The sequence below is a fragment of the Anser cygnoides genome, chromosome 2 (assembly GCF_040182565.1).
Source record: "Anser cygnoides isolate HZ-2024a breed goose chromosome 2, Taihu_goose_T2T_genome, whole genome shotgun sequence".
In the NCBI taxonomy this organism is placed as follows: Eukaryota; Metazoa; Chordata; class Aves; order Anseriformes; family Anatidae; genus Anser; species Anser cygnoides.
In genome coordinates, this window is record NC_089874.1 from 120,435,395 (window position 1) to 120,451,104 (window position 15,710).

The 15,710-nt window shown below is 36.3% G+C and overlaps 1 protein-coding gene across 2 annotated transcripts in view; it reads left to right on the forward strand.

Moving 5' to 3' along the window:
* The window catches only part of SNTG1 (syntrophin gamma 1), a 371,706-nt gene that overhangs the window by 195,365 nt on the left and 160,631 nt on the right, over positions 1 to 15,710 (forward strand). Inside the window, exons 1-2 of one of the 2 annotated variants that reach the window (XM_066992987.1) lie at positions 4,245 to 4,743; positions 4,995 to 5,129. In XM_066992987.1, the coding sequence (XP_066849088.1) occupies positions 5,076 to 5,129 (54 nt within the window). In that variant the 5' untranslated portion in view covers positions 4,245 to 4,743; positions 4,995 to 5,075. Of the gene's footprint in view, positions 1 to 4,244; positions 4,744 to 4,994; positions 5,130 to 15,710 lie in introns of those variants that run through there. The other variant, XM_048072405.2, reaches the window with a different exon arrangement.

The window sequence follows — 15,710 nt, forward strand, 5'->3', positions numbered from 1 at the left end:
TCTCCAGGCTGTACAGTCCCAGCTCTCTTTTTTATATATTTCCTCTGAAATTAATTCCTAAATATTTGTGAAGGCCATATATACTGCACCAAGCTGTTAATAGTATGTGAGCATTTATAAATTCCTTTAAGGAAAGTTATCAGGGACAGATCTTATACACAGCCAAAATGGCTATGTGGTATGAACCAGAGTATAATGGAAAAAGGTTTTTAAAACACCTTTTTTCATTGCTTTGTTGCCAATAATGATCTGAATGTGACCATATTCTTTGCAGAAGCAGCCTGCCTTGAGGGCTCTCCTACCTTTCTATGATAAGGATCTGAAGCAGAAAGTTCAACAGACGTTGGTGTGGCAGAGCAAAGAGAGATCAGTTTTCAATCCCTCTTATATTTACGTTAGATCAGGAACAGTAAGCAATTTCTAAACTCCTACCAAGGACACCAGCTCTTGCCAAATTAGTGTTCCTTTGTACTTGGGCTACAAGGGTGTAGAATCAGATGGCAGAGGCAGTACTGCACAGGTAAAAAATTCGCTGCATCTGTCACTTAGGTACGGCTACCTTCCTTCATCACTGCTTTGGTTTGACGTCACTTGCTGCTCTCCATACAAAAACCTATTCTTTCACCACTGTATCTTACTTCCTTATCCATTCCTTAGCCTACCTCAACCACTTCATTAACACATGCAACTTTTAGCATTCAGTTTTCTTGCCCTCTTTACAACAGGTGCCTAACTCTGTAAATAGGGTGAAGAAAGTAGGAAGGTAGAAATGTTAAGCAGGGCAGTATGGGCTCACTGGAACAGGCAGTCAAGGTGTGTTGGCTTTACAAAATGTTAGCAGCTGAACTACGCTTGTATGCCCATGTCTGTTGCAAGGCGATGCAGTTTATCATACATTTGAGCACCAGAGGATGCCTTGCCTGACCTCACACTGACAGTTACAGTAGCTCAGCTGACGTGACATATGCTATTTTATTGCTGTAGGCCAGGGGCAGGGCAGGGCCCTCTGCCAGTGAAGCGTAGACAGCTTGAAGGGAAAATTTTAGCACACCCTCTTGTGGAGTCTCATAAAAATTAGTAACAGGAACAAAAGCTAATATCAGGCACAACCTTGCACCCCTGCACCTGACCCACAGGCATGCCATCTAAGCTCTTCACATGTAAGAGATGGGGGTAGGTATAGACTAGGCAGCCTGCCTGATCTCCCTTCAGCCAGGATAATTTTACTGGGGTCACATGGATGCCAAATGTTTATGTGCACTGTGATTTTACATGAAAGCATATATGCAGGATATCTTCCCTAAGTTCCAGGTCAGGATACAGGAATTTATGTCCTTATTTGATACAGTTTACTGAATGCTTTGAGGATGGGAAAAAAGAAGAAAAAAGAAATGTCGGGAGATTTAAAAAAAAAAAAAAACACATAATGGAAAAAAGAGACAGTCTTTGTTCTCAAGGACTTGTCTTGAGCTTATCTAATGAAACTGAACTACATTTTTAGCATTGTCTTTTAGGATCTTCACTTTTACATGGTTGTTAATACTGCTCTCAGGTAGCAAAGGGAAGGAGGTAGCATAACTGAAGCTTTAATTTTGAACTGTGTCATAAACCAGCTTTCATAAAGCCCAACAACAGTAAAGTGGTTCATTACATTTTAGAGTGTCTGATGTAAATAAGATCCCTGAATGTGTGTGATCAATCTTCCCAAGGGCCAAAATATTTTGCTGTTCCCAAGCTTGGTTTTCTTGTTAAGACTGAATAGACTCAGCCCACATGCATTTGGAAACTGACTTGAATTTTAATTTATTTTTTCTTAATGCCTAATTGTGTCTGCTATGGTTATGTGCCTCTTAATTCCCCCAAAGAAGCCCCTCAGCTTTGTGCAAAGATTCGTTGGAGACTTTGTAGGGTAATTGACCAAATCAGAAATGTGCAGTCAAGTAAGGCAGAGATACTAAAATCATAGTATCAGAGGCAGAATTTACCCCATTGCCAGTTATCCAGGGGAGGACAAAAGACATGTCTGCAAATATTTACTGCAGGAGAAAGGTAAATTATAAGCAGTATATGTTTGTGGCCCAGCCTCTTTTGTTTGACTGTAGTTATTTACAGCCTGCTCTGTTCAACTTCCACTCTCACTTATCGCTTACTTCACAGCTCCATGGGAAGAAGAGTCTTCTTAGTCTGTAAAGCAGAATTTATAAGGAGGAGGAGCAGGGCAACTTAACTATATTACATTCTCTTTATTTTAATTTTGTAAGATTTTACGTATGCTATGAGAGGGAATTTTTTGGTGGTACTGAAAACTCCTAACTCCTTCTGCTGATCCATTTATTTAATTTGTTTGCATATGTCAATCAGTTTCTATCCCATCCTGTTGCAAAAAATACACATAAATACTAAACAAGGCTGTATGCTTTCTTCGGACCAGAGCACCCACTGACATCTGTATGAGTTCAGCATGAGGAACTCTTCATTTTTTTTCTTGAAAATTAGAATAAAGTCTCTCAAATATATGGCTAAATTATACATATTTCCTACTGCTGATCAAGGGAAAACAATTTCATAAGTTTGAGTGTGGAACATAGAGCAGAAGTAAAAGGAAAGTTCATCAGTAAAGAATATTACATAAAGCTATTTTAAGATTGTCCTCATCCTCTTTTAATGCCTCTTGAGAGCAATTTAAACTTTTCTTCTTCCAGTTGCGTACTGTCAGTTCCATATTTGTGTTTGTTCTCTTCATGCTAGGCATGTAAGGTATCAGAGTGTATTATGGGGAGATCTTCCAAATGCTCTTTTAACCTCTTGTCTGAGAAAGAGCCCTTAGATTCAGCCAGGTCAGCCATGGCAGAGAAAGTTCACAGCAAGACTTTTGTTTCCTTGATCTCCTCTCAAATCAACATTTTTATTATTTATTTATTTTTATTTTTTTATAGTGGATTGAAATCTGTCCTGAATTAAGACAATGAAAGTTCTATTATTGACCTTGATGAGTCCAAAATTTTAAATCATTTTTAATGAAGAATGATTTTCTGAGATACTTACACGATTACTTATATATTTGTATCTATGCATATAGGTATAGTTATCCAATACTAGTAAATTCCATGTTATAACACTGAATTCTTACATTATTTGTAAACAAATTTCTAATATCCCAAATGCCTTACCAACATAACTTTTCCACTTATGAATCATTATACAGAGTGCTATCTTCAACAGAGCCTTCAGGGAAAGGTTAAATACTGTGGGTGCTTACACATTCAGATTTTTTCACTGCTCAAACCTCTTATAGATGGTGCCCCAAAAGTAGCACAAATAGGTACTGCAGACAAAGATTCTGTTAAATTGTTTGAAAACCACATACTGTATACTGAAGAATCCTACAAAATTCCTGACCTCTAGCCATAAATGTAACATACAAAAGTGAAGCATGAATTAATTTACCGGAAGGAGTTGCATTCTATGATCTCTTTTCTCTCATTCTTAACTTCAGCATTCTCATTTGACAAGTACTATAAAAGCATAAGTCAGTGTTGTGCTCACAGTTCACGAAAAGCTCACAACAGGTTCATGTAGGCTGTTACTGCTTGGAAATGATTAGTTTGGCGGTATTAAGCAATTATATGTCCTTCTGTGTCAAAATTGGTGCAGTATGCAGGAATATCAGCTTTTATAAGTGAGGTGTCATCATTTAATCCTAAAATGGAGACTGAGCGTAGCTGCCTGTCATGGTTTTACTCAGCTGGGCAGCTGAGCTCCACCACAGCCACTCTCTCACTCCCTCCCCTCAAAAGGAAAGGGGGAGAAAATGTGATGAAAAGGGCTCAAGGGATGAGATAAGGCCAAGGAGATCACCCACCACATCATGGGCAAAAAAAAAAAAAAAAAAAAAAAAAAAAAACCTCAGCTTAGGGAGATTAATAACATTTATTGCCCATCACTACCAGACTAGAACAGTCAGAAAACACAGGCAAACTAAAATCACCATTCCCCCTATCCACTCTCTTTTACCTCTTCCCCCAAGTGGCACAGGGGAACGGGAGAATGGGGGCTGCGGTCAATCCCTGATGCTTCGTCTCCACTGCTCCTTCACGGTCACTCTGCCCCTGCTCCACGCGGGGTCCCTCCCACGGGATGCCGTCCTTCCCGAACTGAGCCTGCGGGGGCTGCCCACAGGCAGCAGCTCTTCAAGCACTGCTCCCACACGGCTCCGTGCCACGGGGTCCATCCATCCCCCAGGAGCAAACTGCTCCAGCACGGGTCCCCCACGGGCGGCAGCTCCCCCCAGACCCCCTGCTCCTGCGTGGGCTCCTCTCCACGGGCTGCAGCTCCGGCCCGGGGCCTGCTCCTGCGGGGGCTCTCCATGGGCCGCAGCCTCCTCCAGGCCACATCCACCTGCTCCACCGGGGGCTCCTCCACGGGCTGCAGCGTGGAGATCTGCTCCGTGTGGGACCCATGGGCTGCAGGGGGACAGCCTGCTCCACTGGGGGCACCACCACGGGCTGCAGGGGAACTGCTGCTGCCTGCCTGGAGCTCCTCCTGCCCTCCTTCTGCACTGCCCTGGGGTAGGGCAGATACCTGCCTGTGTTTGGCTCTGGCCAGCAGCAGGTCCCTTTGGAGCCAGCTGAAACTGGCCCTTATCTGACATGGGGCAGCTTCTGGACTCTTCTCACAGAGGCCACCCCTGCAGTCCCATGCTACCAAAACCTTGCCATGTAAACCCAGTACACTGCCTTGAAGGTAACAAAAGGAGTGTCATAAATTCATTATGGGCAGAATAGAAAAGATTTTGATTTTATATTTTATATAGTTGAAAAATTTGGCTTCACTCAATGCTTACCACAGCTGATTGTTCTCTTGTAATCTGAGCAGAGTAAATAAATAGTATTACCTGGTAATAGTTTAGGATATCTGTTGATGTACTTGTGGATGGATTCTGGCAATACAGCATGCTAACTGAGAAAACTTTTTTTTTATTCCTTCCTTTGAAGACAAAGACAGGGATTTGTTTGCTGCAGGATGGTAACCAGGAGCCTTTCAAAGTGCGACTGCACTTAGCCAAAGATATTCTGATGATCCAGGAGCAGGATGTGATCTGTGTGTCTGGTGAGCCTTTCTATTCTGGTGTAAGTAGTTTTTATTTATTCTTTTAAGATGTACTTTATGAAAAGTAAAAATACTGTGTGTGTGTACATGGGCGTGTGTGTGTACATATGCATGCATTTAATGTCAGGTTAATATTTAATTTTACATTTTTAACACCAAGTATATTTTAGTATAACGTCTACTGAGAGTAAATCCTAGCAATACCCATCTAGGAAGCAGCAATAACAACAAATAAGCTATATACACAACTACACTATTGTTTCTGTGCACTGACCCTTGAATCCCGGTGCCACTGAATACAGTAAGACAGTGACTTTTACAAAAACAAAACAAAACAACAACCAGATGTACTTAGATTTCTGACCATTGTCTGTGGAGTTGATAAGACAGCTGATGGTTAACTGTTATGGCAGGGCTTTACTGGATCAAGGTACAGCAATGTTATGTTACCCTTCGTATCTTTGTTTGCTTCATGTTGTATTACAACACTTCACAGATATTGTCAGTCGATGAAGTGAGGGTCACCAGTTGAACTGGCAAGTTACTTTAATATGGATGGACTTCAGCCGGAACAGTGCAGTAGTGTGATTTACATATTACATGATGTGTCAGATCTCTTATTTTGCATTGTATAGAATTTTTTGGATAAGAAACTCGGTCTGTAGACAATTATTTGGAAGATCTGTGAAACGTAATGTAGAATAATATTGTAGGTTTTTTTGAATTATTGTAATGATAAGTTTTTATTTAGAAGATAGCAAAATAAATAAAATAAAAACATTTTCTATTCATTTATAAAGACATGCTGTAATTATATTTTGTAGAGTGATTTTTAATTTTCTTTTGAAACTTTTATGAACATTTTGTTCTCCCTTTCAGCTAAATAAAATGATTGTAGGATTTCACGTTAAATCCTCTGAGACATAGTGCTATAATACCTGTTAATGCAAACATATTCTAATATTATGTCTGTCTATATTATTATTTAATTACAGCTGTTGCCACATCCCTGTGTCTCTAAATACAAGTATAATAAAAAGATAAAAAGCAAAATATAGAAATAAATTGGTAGAATGTTAGTGGTGCTGACAGTATGGAAAATTAATGGAAAATTTGTAGAGGAATCCATCGCAAAGTGAATGTTTCTGATCATTTCTCTGAAACAAGAGCGACATATTGTCTATGGTGCCTCCATATACATTGGGTTTATTTGCATGACAAATCTGTCTTTTGACCATTTCATGCTGTACAACTTCTTAATACAATTCTGTGAGTTGTATATGGAATAAAGATGGTCCTTTTACTAATCAGACTGTGCTGTTCCTTGACATACAGGATGTCTAGCAACCCAGGCAGAAAGAAATTATGAGTTCAAGCACTGGCTATAGCTATAGCTGCTCAATTAGCATCACACGCTGCAGCACTTTTACTCCACCAACACCATTCTGACTTTATTTATTAAAAGATTTTATCACTCACAAATATGACTTTCATTATTGTGCTGTAATATCTATTACTTCTGCTGAACATTGTATTTAAATGTCTTCATGACATGCATATTTAATTTTTTCCCATTTCACAGCAAAGCTTTCTCTTACAGTTTTTTCCTCTTTAGTTTTGCAACAGAACTGTTGAAAATGGTGAATTTGCTTCACTGATTACACACCCCCTACTGTATTTGCATATTGGATGCATAACTCATTAACTGCTTGATATTAATATGGTGATGAGGAGTTTCTTTTCTACTGGCAGTATTCATTGTTAGGCCAGTAACTCTGGAGCCCTTTACCCCGATTTCCTCTGGGATTCAGACTAGGTCTTGAATCAGTAAGTTCATTCTAGCTAAGGATGATTGGCATTTCATAGATAGTTAACTGTCCTTTTGTCACAAACCATTTAAATCATCTGGAACTATTTGTTGTGATTGTATAGCATGATCAGACAAGTCCCACAGCCTTACTTTTTTGCATTGTTTTTCTTCATTTTTTTTCTTGCTATTATTAGGCTTCTTTCTGTTTGTTTGTTTGCTTGCTTATTTTTCTTATCTTTTACTTTGCTTCGTTGATTTTTCTTTGTTCTTGATGTCATTCTAGATGATGGACCACATCTATTTTACTTTAACATACTTTTGACAGACCGAGTGGTTTCATTAGAAAATAATATTGAATGTCTCATTGAATAAACTCTAAAGAATAAAAATAAAATTTGCAACTGAGGAACAATAGTGATAAATTTTACAGACAAGTAGCTACAGTAAAACACCTTTTTAATCTTTTAAAAATAATCTTCAAATAATTTGATTACAGGGTTTTACTTCACTGTTTAGGAACGAAAGAGAGTTACTTTATTTCTAGTTTAGAACAGTGCCTCTTCTGTGTGTTGAGCCTGAATCAATTTGCATGCTCCTCTGTGTAGGAAAGACTTTAAACAGCCACTTAACTTTCCCGGGGTATCCTGATCTGCATCCTGCAGAATAATTTAAGTGAAGCAATGAGCCCTTAGGAGTGAGGTGCTGCTTAATGTGAGTACATGGAATAAGGAGCTAGTTCTTAATATAGAACACTTCCTTTTTAGTGGAAAACAATTGTAATTTCCCCAAACTGAATAGGGGCAAAGCAACCTTGTCTCTCCTATCACTGCATGCAGTTTGGAGTAAGAAAATAAAATATGTAAAAGATTATAAGCAGCATAGCATTAAAACAGTGTTAAACTAAAAAAGAAAGCATCTGTTTCTTTAGTAGGCTGAACAGAATAATGGTGTTCATGAGGATCCTACATCAGTCATGCCTGAAGCAACTCCATAAAACATCAAAGAAAGATAGTTCAAACAACCACAGATTGGATTTAAATTTCAGTATCAGTTGCACCAAGTATTACAGACATTTCTTTATGTATACAACATGAAAGACTTGCTTTCCAGGAAATAGAAACAGTGTGGGTTCACTATTATGCTACTAGTGGGTATCTGGTATAGATATGAACTCCAGTGCAAATGAACAAGTGAGATGAGAATATTTTGTGAAACTCAAAAGTCTAGAAGACAGTTACTTTACAAATGCAAAAGAAATCCTTGCCTGTGGAAAGTTTTGATATTATGGGGAAGTGTATATCTGGCTTTTGACTAGTGTGTGCTGAAGATACCCTGATACTCTGTGTGAGAAAATTGGAAGATGAGACCAGTGACTGCTAGGTCAGGTACATTTTTCTTTCCCCTAAAGTAGCAGACTCTCACACAACATCTGCTCATAATTGTGGTGCTGCCAACACATAGCCTTCTTATAATCATAACAAATTTCTATAGATATCACTTGTGGTACAGTACAGTCAGGATTTTTACTCGTTTCATTTGAAAAAGAAATCCCCTGAAAACAGCTAAACTATATACCACATTTGAACTTCATTGGTATTGATAGCAGAATAATTTTATTTTTTATTTCCTTTTAAATGTATTCCTTGAATTGCAGGAAATTTTACTTACAAAATTTTACTATATGATGTTCAAGATGACAATGTGTGATAAGGTGAAACCCAGTCTTTTTAGATGTATATGTAAATAGACCAGACTAACAAGGATTGCCTGATATTGTCCTTGCTGAAAATTAGGACAGGAGGGGGGATCCCCTAAGATACAGGTTGTCTGGTTTGAAACACAAATCTTCAGTAGGCTAATTCCTAGGAAAAGTTTTAATCTTTACTGTTCCAGAATCATTTTTGTTTGTTTGTTTTGCAGTTAATCCTTACAGTTTCTATCACCTTTTGTGAATATTTGAAACTCAAGTAAAAGGGTTACTGTGTTTTTATGTTTTCATCCAGAAAAGTAGTTTACCTTTTGAAGGAACCTTTTTTTTTTTTTTTTTAACAGATCCTATTCGTTTGGTAATTGCACTCAGGCAAGAGTTTTTTTTTTTTCACTATAGTGTATCTACATGTAAGATCCATAAACCAATGATGACAATGTACCATCTGACAAGATGAATGGTTTGAATCACCTGCTGTTTTTCTAAAAGACTGAAAATAAACTGTGAGCAGCTGGCAAAATGCTAACTTTTGTTACCAGGACAATTTGTTTTAAAATAATTTTCTTACAGGTTCTGTTGAAGAGTCATAGATTTTCTGAACTACATTTAACTCACTGATGAAAAGATAGAAACGATTCTCATTCATTTTGAGTAATCTAATTTTATGCTGCTATGTAGTCATGCATTATTTAATTAAATGTCTCATAATTTCTTCTAGCATTTTTATATTAAGGATGTTTTCAGGAGATTTATGTGAAGATCATTTGTACTTTCTATACTAATAAAAAAATGAATGCATGTTTTTGTGAATTTGTAGAGCTCTCCAAGTAGTATAGCATTTCTCTAAGGATTTATCAGAGTTTGATACAAATGGATTTGAAGTTAAACTATGGACTGTAATTGCTTTTTGGATAGGTAAGAGGCTTTCATCTATAAACACCTTTTCCAAGGTCAGAAAGTAAGACTGAGTTAAACTATTGAACTGAAGCCAGATCTGATTTCTGACATTACTAATCACACAGCCATTCTTCTTTTTCTTGTAAAGATAAGAACCTATTACCTTTAACCTTGTCCTTTTGCTACTGTGAAATCAACTACATTGAAAGGTTTACAACTCTATACAGTGCCCATATTTACTAAAAACTAGTTGCATTAAGTATTTTTCAGCTTACAAGATTAGCACAATAAAATGTTTTTCTTGATTTTTTTTCTTAAATTATAAAACTATTATTCATTTTTAAGTATAAGCGTAAATTCAGAACATGTCACTTAAACCCGACTTGCATGAGCAGTCAGATGAATTTATCTTATTTCCCTTGCTTGCTGCACATTTTAGAATTTTGGAGACTTACTGAAAGTGTATTTTAAATCTGTTACCTTGAATCATTCTTTTTTGAGAGTTTGAATTTTTTCTTTTCATATATTTTGGTGTAGGTAAAATAAGTTCAATTAATATTAGGAATACTAAGGATTATAAAAATTTGTGAAAAAAAGTGAAAAGCTTAAAATAGTAAACATAAAACATAGTAAACATTTGATTTTTTTTTCTGCTTTCTATTTATTTCTGTATTTATTTACTGTTTTGATTCTGATGTGAGACTGAGCAGTATGAACAGTGCCAAAGTGAAACTCCCTGTCCAGGAGAGAACTGCAAATATGTGAATGGAAACCTTTCAAACACTTCTCATGTGTTACCTTTACAAGGCTACCAGTTATAATGTGATTTTTTATTTTACTTTTTTATCATGTTGGTATTTGTCAGCTATTCAGTGGAGTGAATCCATTTTTTTCACAGAAGTCCTCAAATATCTATCAGATGATAATAACTTTTATTTTCTTGCAAATCTGGACAGTTTGTAAGTGATAACCTAGACCTGACAAATGTAAACACGATTATTTAGGGACAATGCAAGCCAGTTTATTTTTCTGCATCTTAAAAATAAAAAACATAGTAATCTATTGGGGTTAAAAATAAAATCTATTGAGGACTGCCAGTTGTATGGCCAAATTTGAAAGACCAGAATAAAGTCTTCTCTCTGGTTTTATTTTTTTCCCCACAAAGACAAATATTGAAAACCAGAAAAGACTTGGAAAACCCAAAGCATTGATCAGTGTTTGACTGAAGCTTGCAGCTGGAATCTGCAGCTATTGTGAAACCACAGAATGTGTTCTTTGCCAAGACTTGTGGGAATTAAAATCTGTACTGACCTTGGGTTTGTGGGTTTTGAATTTATTTCTTTATTATTATGTTTATTCATTTATTGATATATTGAGAAATGCAGTACTTTGAAATAAACCAATCCTAGGAATATAATTTTTACAAGTAGAAATTTAGGTGTTTCTGCTTTTAGGCATATGGTATAGGAATAGTAACATTTTGGAGTGAGAACAAGCAAAGTGACAGGTGCTCTTGCTCATTAGAGTCAGTGTTAGCAGTCTACACAATACAGCTGCATTTACCACACTCAATCTCTAGCACAGCTGCAGAGGAACCAGGATTTCTGACTAACCAGGCATTCTGCTGCTCTCCCATACTGCCACCCCTCTCCAGTTGCATGAGGAACTGGGATAAGGTGACAAGTTTTGAATGTCATGTGACAGGAGTTACTAGCAACTGAGCAAGGCTGCTGGTTAACGCTGCTAGTTCAGACTGGAGATGTAAGTGGCCTGTATGTTTTTAGAATGAGTGTAAAGTTTGACTGCTCATGTCAATTAATCCAAAGAAATACCAATAACAAAAAAGTAAAGCATTAACAAAAAGAGGATGTGAAATCTCTGTGCTTGAAAATGTAAGCAAATATTCAATGCATAAAAAAATTTCTTATGACTCTTATGTCAATGTGGGATGTTATTACTAATGACCGCTAAAGTAAGAGTATAGCCTTGAGGATATTATGGCTTTAAATGTTTTTGATCTATAAAGTTGTTACCAATGTATTGTTCATATTTTTATATTTCATTGTTTCATTTTTAGAATTATATCTTAACGTTTTTCTCCCCCCCCCTTTTTTTTTTCCCTCCACAGTTTTGCATGTCACTGTGCTGTTGTAGATTTCTCTTCAGGTCTATACCTGCTTTTCCAACTACTGCTTTCTCCCCTGCCTTGGGTCAGCTTTTTTCTATGTTGTTCCATGTATATATATAGTACCTTGGTGTCTGTTCCATCCACTGTAAAAGCAGAGTTCTTGTTTGCTGCCTGTGTACAATTAATGATTACATAGGATTCTGTACCTTCTTTTCCTGTTTATTTACTGTTGGTATGTGCTTACAAGGTCATTCTTCACTTCTAATCTCATTTAAGATGATGTTGGTGATCTCAAGAAGATCATACTGCTGTTTAATGAGAAATATTTATATATCTTTAATGAAAGCCTAAAAAATACTGCTTTTCTGTTCCACTGCATAGATCTCATAGGAAAAAAGATTTTTGCCAGAACTCGTAGCTCTCTTTTCCAGTCAGTGAACACACATGTGGATGAGGAATTTTCTGAGTTACAGGCATGGAAAATGCTGACAGCTTAGCAGCAGTTTTGAGTTTTTCTATAAAATGATAACTACTTTTGTTCTGTTCCAGGAAGTAGCTTCTGAAATACTCCTCCGAATCCTGTGTTTAAAGATCCTAGGAGCTCTAACTCTATTTAGTATAATGTAGCTAACAAATGTGATAATAAAATTACAAGCTAACAGGATGTTATTTAATCTTGATATCAAACTAGGTAGATTTTCATCAGAATCGAGTTTTGTTTGTGAAAACATGGAGATGGCGTTGTTTTGTGAAACTGCAAAACCAATGCAAACTCAATTGTACAATGCTACCCCTGTAAATAAAGAAGGGAATTCTAAATTAAGTAAAATATTAATAGACAAGTCTACGTCTGACATAGATTTTCAGTTAGGTTTTGTTTTAAGCACATAATTAGAATCAATGGAGCAGGACCGTCTTTAAGCTAGAACAACGTAAGTGGTGTATTGAGATATGTAGAGTGTTTCTTTATTATTAAAAAAAATGTGTTGCCTTCTAGAGTTGTCATCATATTTTATTAATTAATAATTTTAAGGCATGTAAGAACTTAGAAGGCTGTTAGACTAGTGAAAAGCAATTTATTATTCTTATTGTTCATTTGAAATGCTAATTAAAGGCATCAGAACATTTTTTTTTTCTTCAGTTTACTGGTCAGAATTCTTTATTATATTAATCATCATATTTCACATAAAAACACGGTGCATTGTAGATGAGATTTTTTTCAGTTTACCTTGGCTAAAGATGGCACTGAAAATGAAGCTTAGTTTAGATTTATCACAAGTAACATACTGCAGAAGAAAACCTTATTCAGATAAAAGAGTTTTCTGGCAAAACATTTCAAAATTGTTATCTGCTATCAAAATACTTACTCAAGTTACTTTGTCAACTGTAAATGGGAGGATGATCTTTCCAAAGTCAAAATTGACATCCTGGCCCTATACTCAGTGGAGGATGTAGATGATGAAGATGATTACTGCCTAACTTGGACACCTGCTTAGACTCATCTAGGTTGAATATGTCTATTTTCCTCTATTGGTTACAGGAGAAAACTAGCTTTGACCACTGCCTAAGTTTTATATGACTTAACTTCTATTAGATGAGTCCTATTATTTTTCTTACAATGTTTTGGTTAAAAGAAGAAGAGAGGCTGATCAGAGCCAGGGTCTGATCCAACACCAAGATTCTGGGTGTATGAAATGTGTTGATACTTCTGACAGTTCTGGAAAAGCTGTTTCACTATATTATTTATGTGAGGTTTGTAGATGCGGATTAGTGGATTACCGATGGTTTAGTAATGAAATACGTCATTCATACGTAATTCTGATTTTGAAGGTTGTTAATTGTTTGTATTTGTTAGCTATTGTGTTATGTAGAGTATGGAAGTCCTTACATATAAAATACACCAAAGTAATAAATTTCTTTGTTGTAGGTCTGGGAAGAGTGTTGAATTAACCTAGGTTAAATACAGTGCAATGCCTTACATGTAACACAGAGTGGATTTAATTTGCAGTATGTTCTTGGTGTTCAGTTCAGTTCAGTAACAGTCCAAACCTGAAATATTTAATATCCACTCTCAGTGGAGCTAGAAAAGAACCTAGAAAAAATAGCATGTGAAATCCACTGAAAAACTGCGTTGTGCTGGAAAGTTACAGTTGCATGATTTTTTTTTCAGTCTTCCATTTGCTTACTGTTACACAATTTTGTCTGGTTAGTAATCTGCTATATTGGCAAAGCATTTTTGAAATATGCATTTCTTCCTCTTAAAAAGTAATGCCAGGCTCCAGTGTAAAATATTTCTAGTTTTCTGTCAGATGGTCTGGCAAACTCTTTCTCTCTCTCAATCAATAAAAAAAAAAATCAAGTGTTTTCATGGCTTTCTTTGATCTGTCTTAGCTTGAGTGAAAACCAGAAAGAATATTTTATTGACTCTTTTATATGGGTACCTTTGTGTGTGTTGTGCTAAGCAAGAGAACAAATATATATATATATATAATATTTTGCAGGCGGCTTTCTCTTAGGCTTTTTAGAAAGCATAGCCATAGCTTAGAATATATTCAGGTGCCACTATTTACACTTAACAGAGATAATGAGCTACAAATTTTTATGAAGATTTATGTTCTTCAGTGAGCATAGTGCTTAATTTGTATTTTGTAGAGTGTGATATGCTTTGTTCCATGCATAGGTAATGTAATAGTATTATGTCAGTTTACCTTAATGCCAACTATTATGCCAGTTTAACCTGAACAGGTTGTTATTTTTCAGCATCTTCTTAAGTAACACGAGTATTTTCTGTTTGATTTGAACATGTATAACAAAAATGTTAGCGTGCATTGACTAGAATATACTACGCAAGTTTTTGTTCTTAACTACATATCCAACAGAAGATAGAAGTGGAAATGAGGGGAAGCTAACAAAAAAAAATAAAATAAAAATACTGCCATCAGCAGAGCCACAGCTGAATGTTTCACGTTCTTATGTGTAAGCTCAGTTTAGACCAAACATCAAGCTGTGGCCTATATTAGTTTATCCTTAATTTATTGTCTGCACTATTAGCTGTTGCTGAAACCTCCTGGCAGACAAAAGTTTTTTTGAGTGCAGTTCATGCCCTGAACTCAAGTAGCTTTGTGGACTGAACTCAGTTTCTGGGAATGCCATCATAAAAGTTCCTGGATGGTGTGAGTGGAGAGCTGGGAAGGCTCTTCTGGACCCTCTGCACAGTGTAGAGGCACACTGATGGAACAAGTTAGCCGTATATTCCTCTATTGCCATGCTGTACATTCAGTTGTGGGTTACAAATGCAAGAGTATAATTTGTTCATGTATTTCAATACATTAAAAATTTGAAAGGTTTGGCCATTAGCAGCAAAATGGTATAGCTGCTTCTTAGAAAAAAATAAACATTTACAAATATTAGCATAAATAATTAAACGTAAAGTCTCATTTTAGGCAGCTGGTTTTGTGTTGCAACCCAAAACACTGCACAGGTTTATATTTGCTCTTTCTGCAGTTACTCAATTCGTATTTGTAACAAATGTGAAAAAGAAGGAAGAAACTGCATTTTCCCTCAAATGTAGCAACTCCATTTTCCAAAACTCTTAGGTAGTGTCCCTACCCCTTTTCTTTTCCTTTTTGCATATGAAGGAAAAATAGGTCTGTAAAGCTTTCAGGCTTCTTCTTGCTGACATGTTTCTCGTATGAGCCAGCAGAATACCTTATGCATCCTTATGCTTCTTACATTCCTCAATAGCCATATGGAATGAACTATGATCCAGCCCTTAATGTAGTAAATAACACTGACAGTATATTTTTGTGTTGTTTATGCAGATCTGAAGGGCACTGGCAATCTATGCTGATTGGTCTGAAATGTATGAACATATATTGTATAAAATACGTATTTAGACTTCTGCAACTCTACATATTGAAAAGGATATAAAATCCAGGCCACAAATACAGAACATTAAAAAAAAAAATAAAAAAATCTAGCTATTCCACATATTTGTGCCTGGACATACGTGCATACCTACTATTATTATTTTTTTTACTGCTATCCAAGCTCACTAA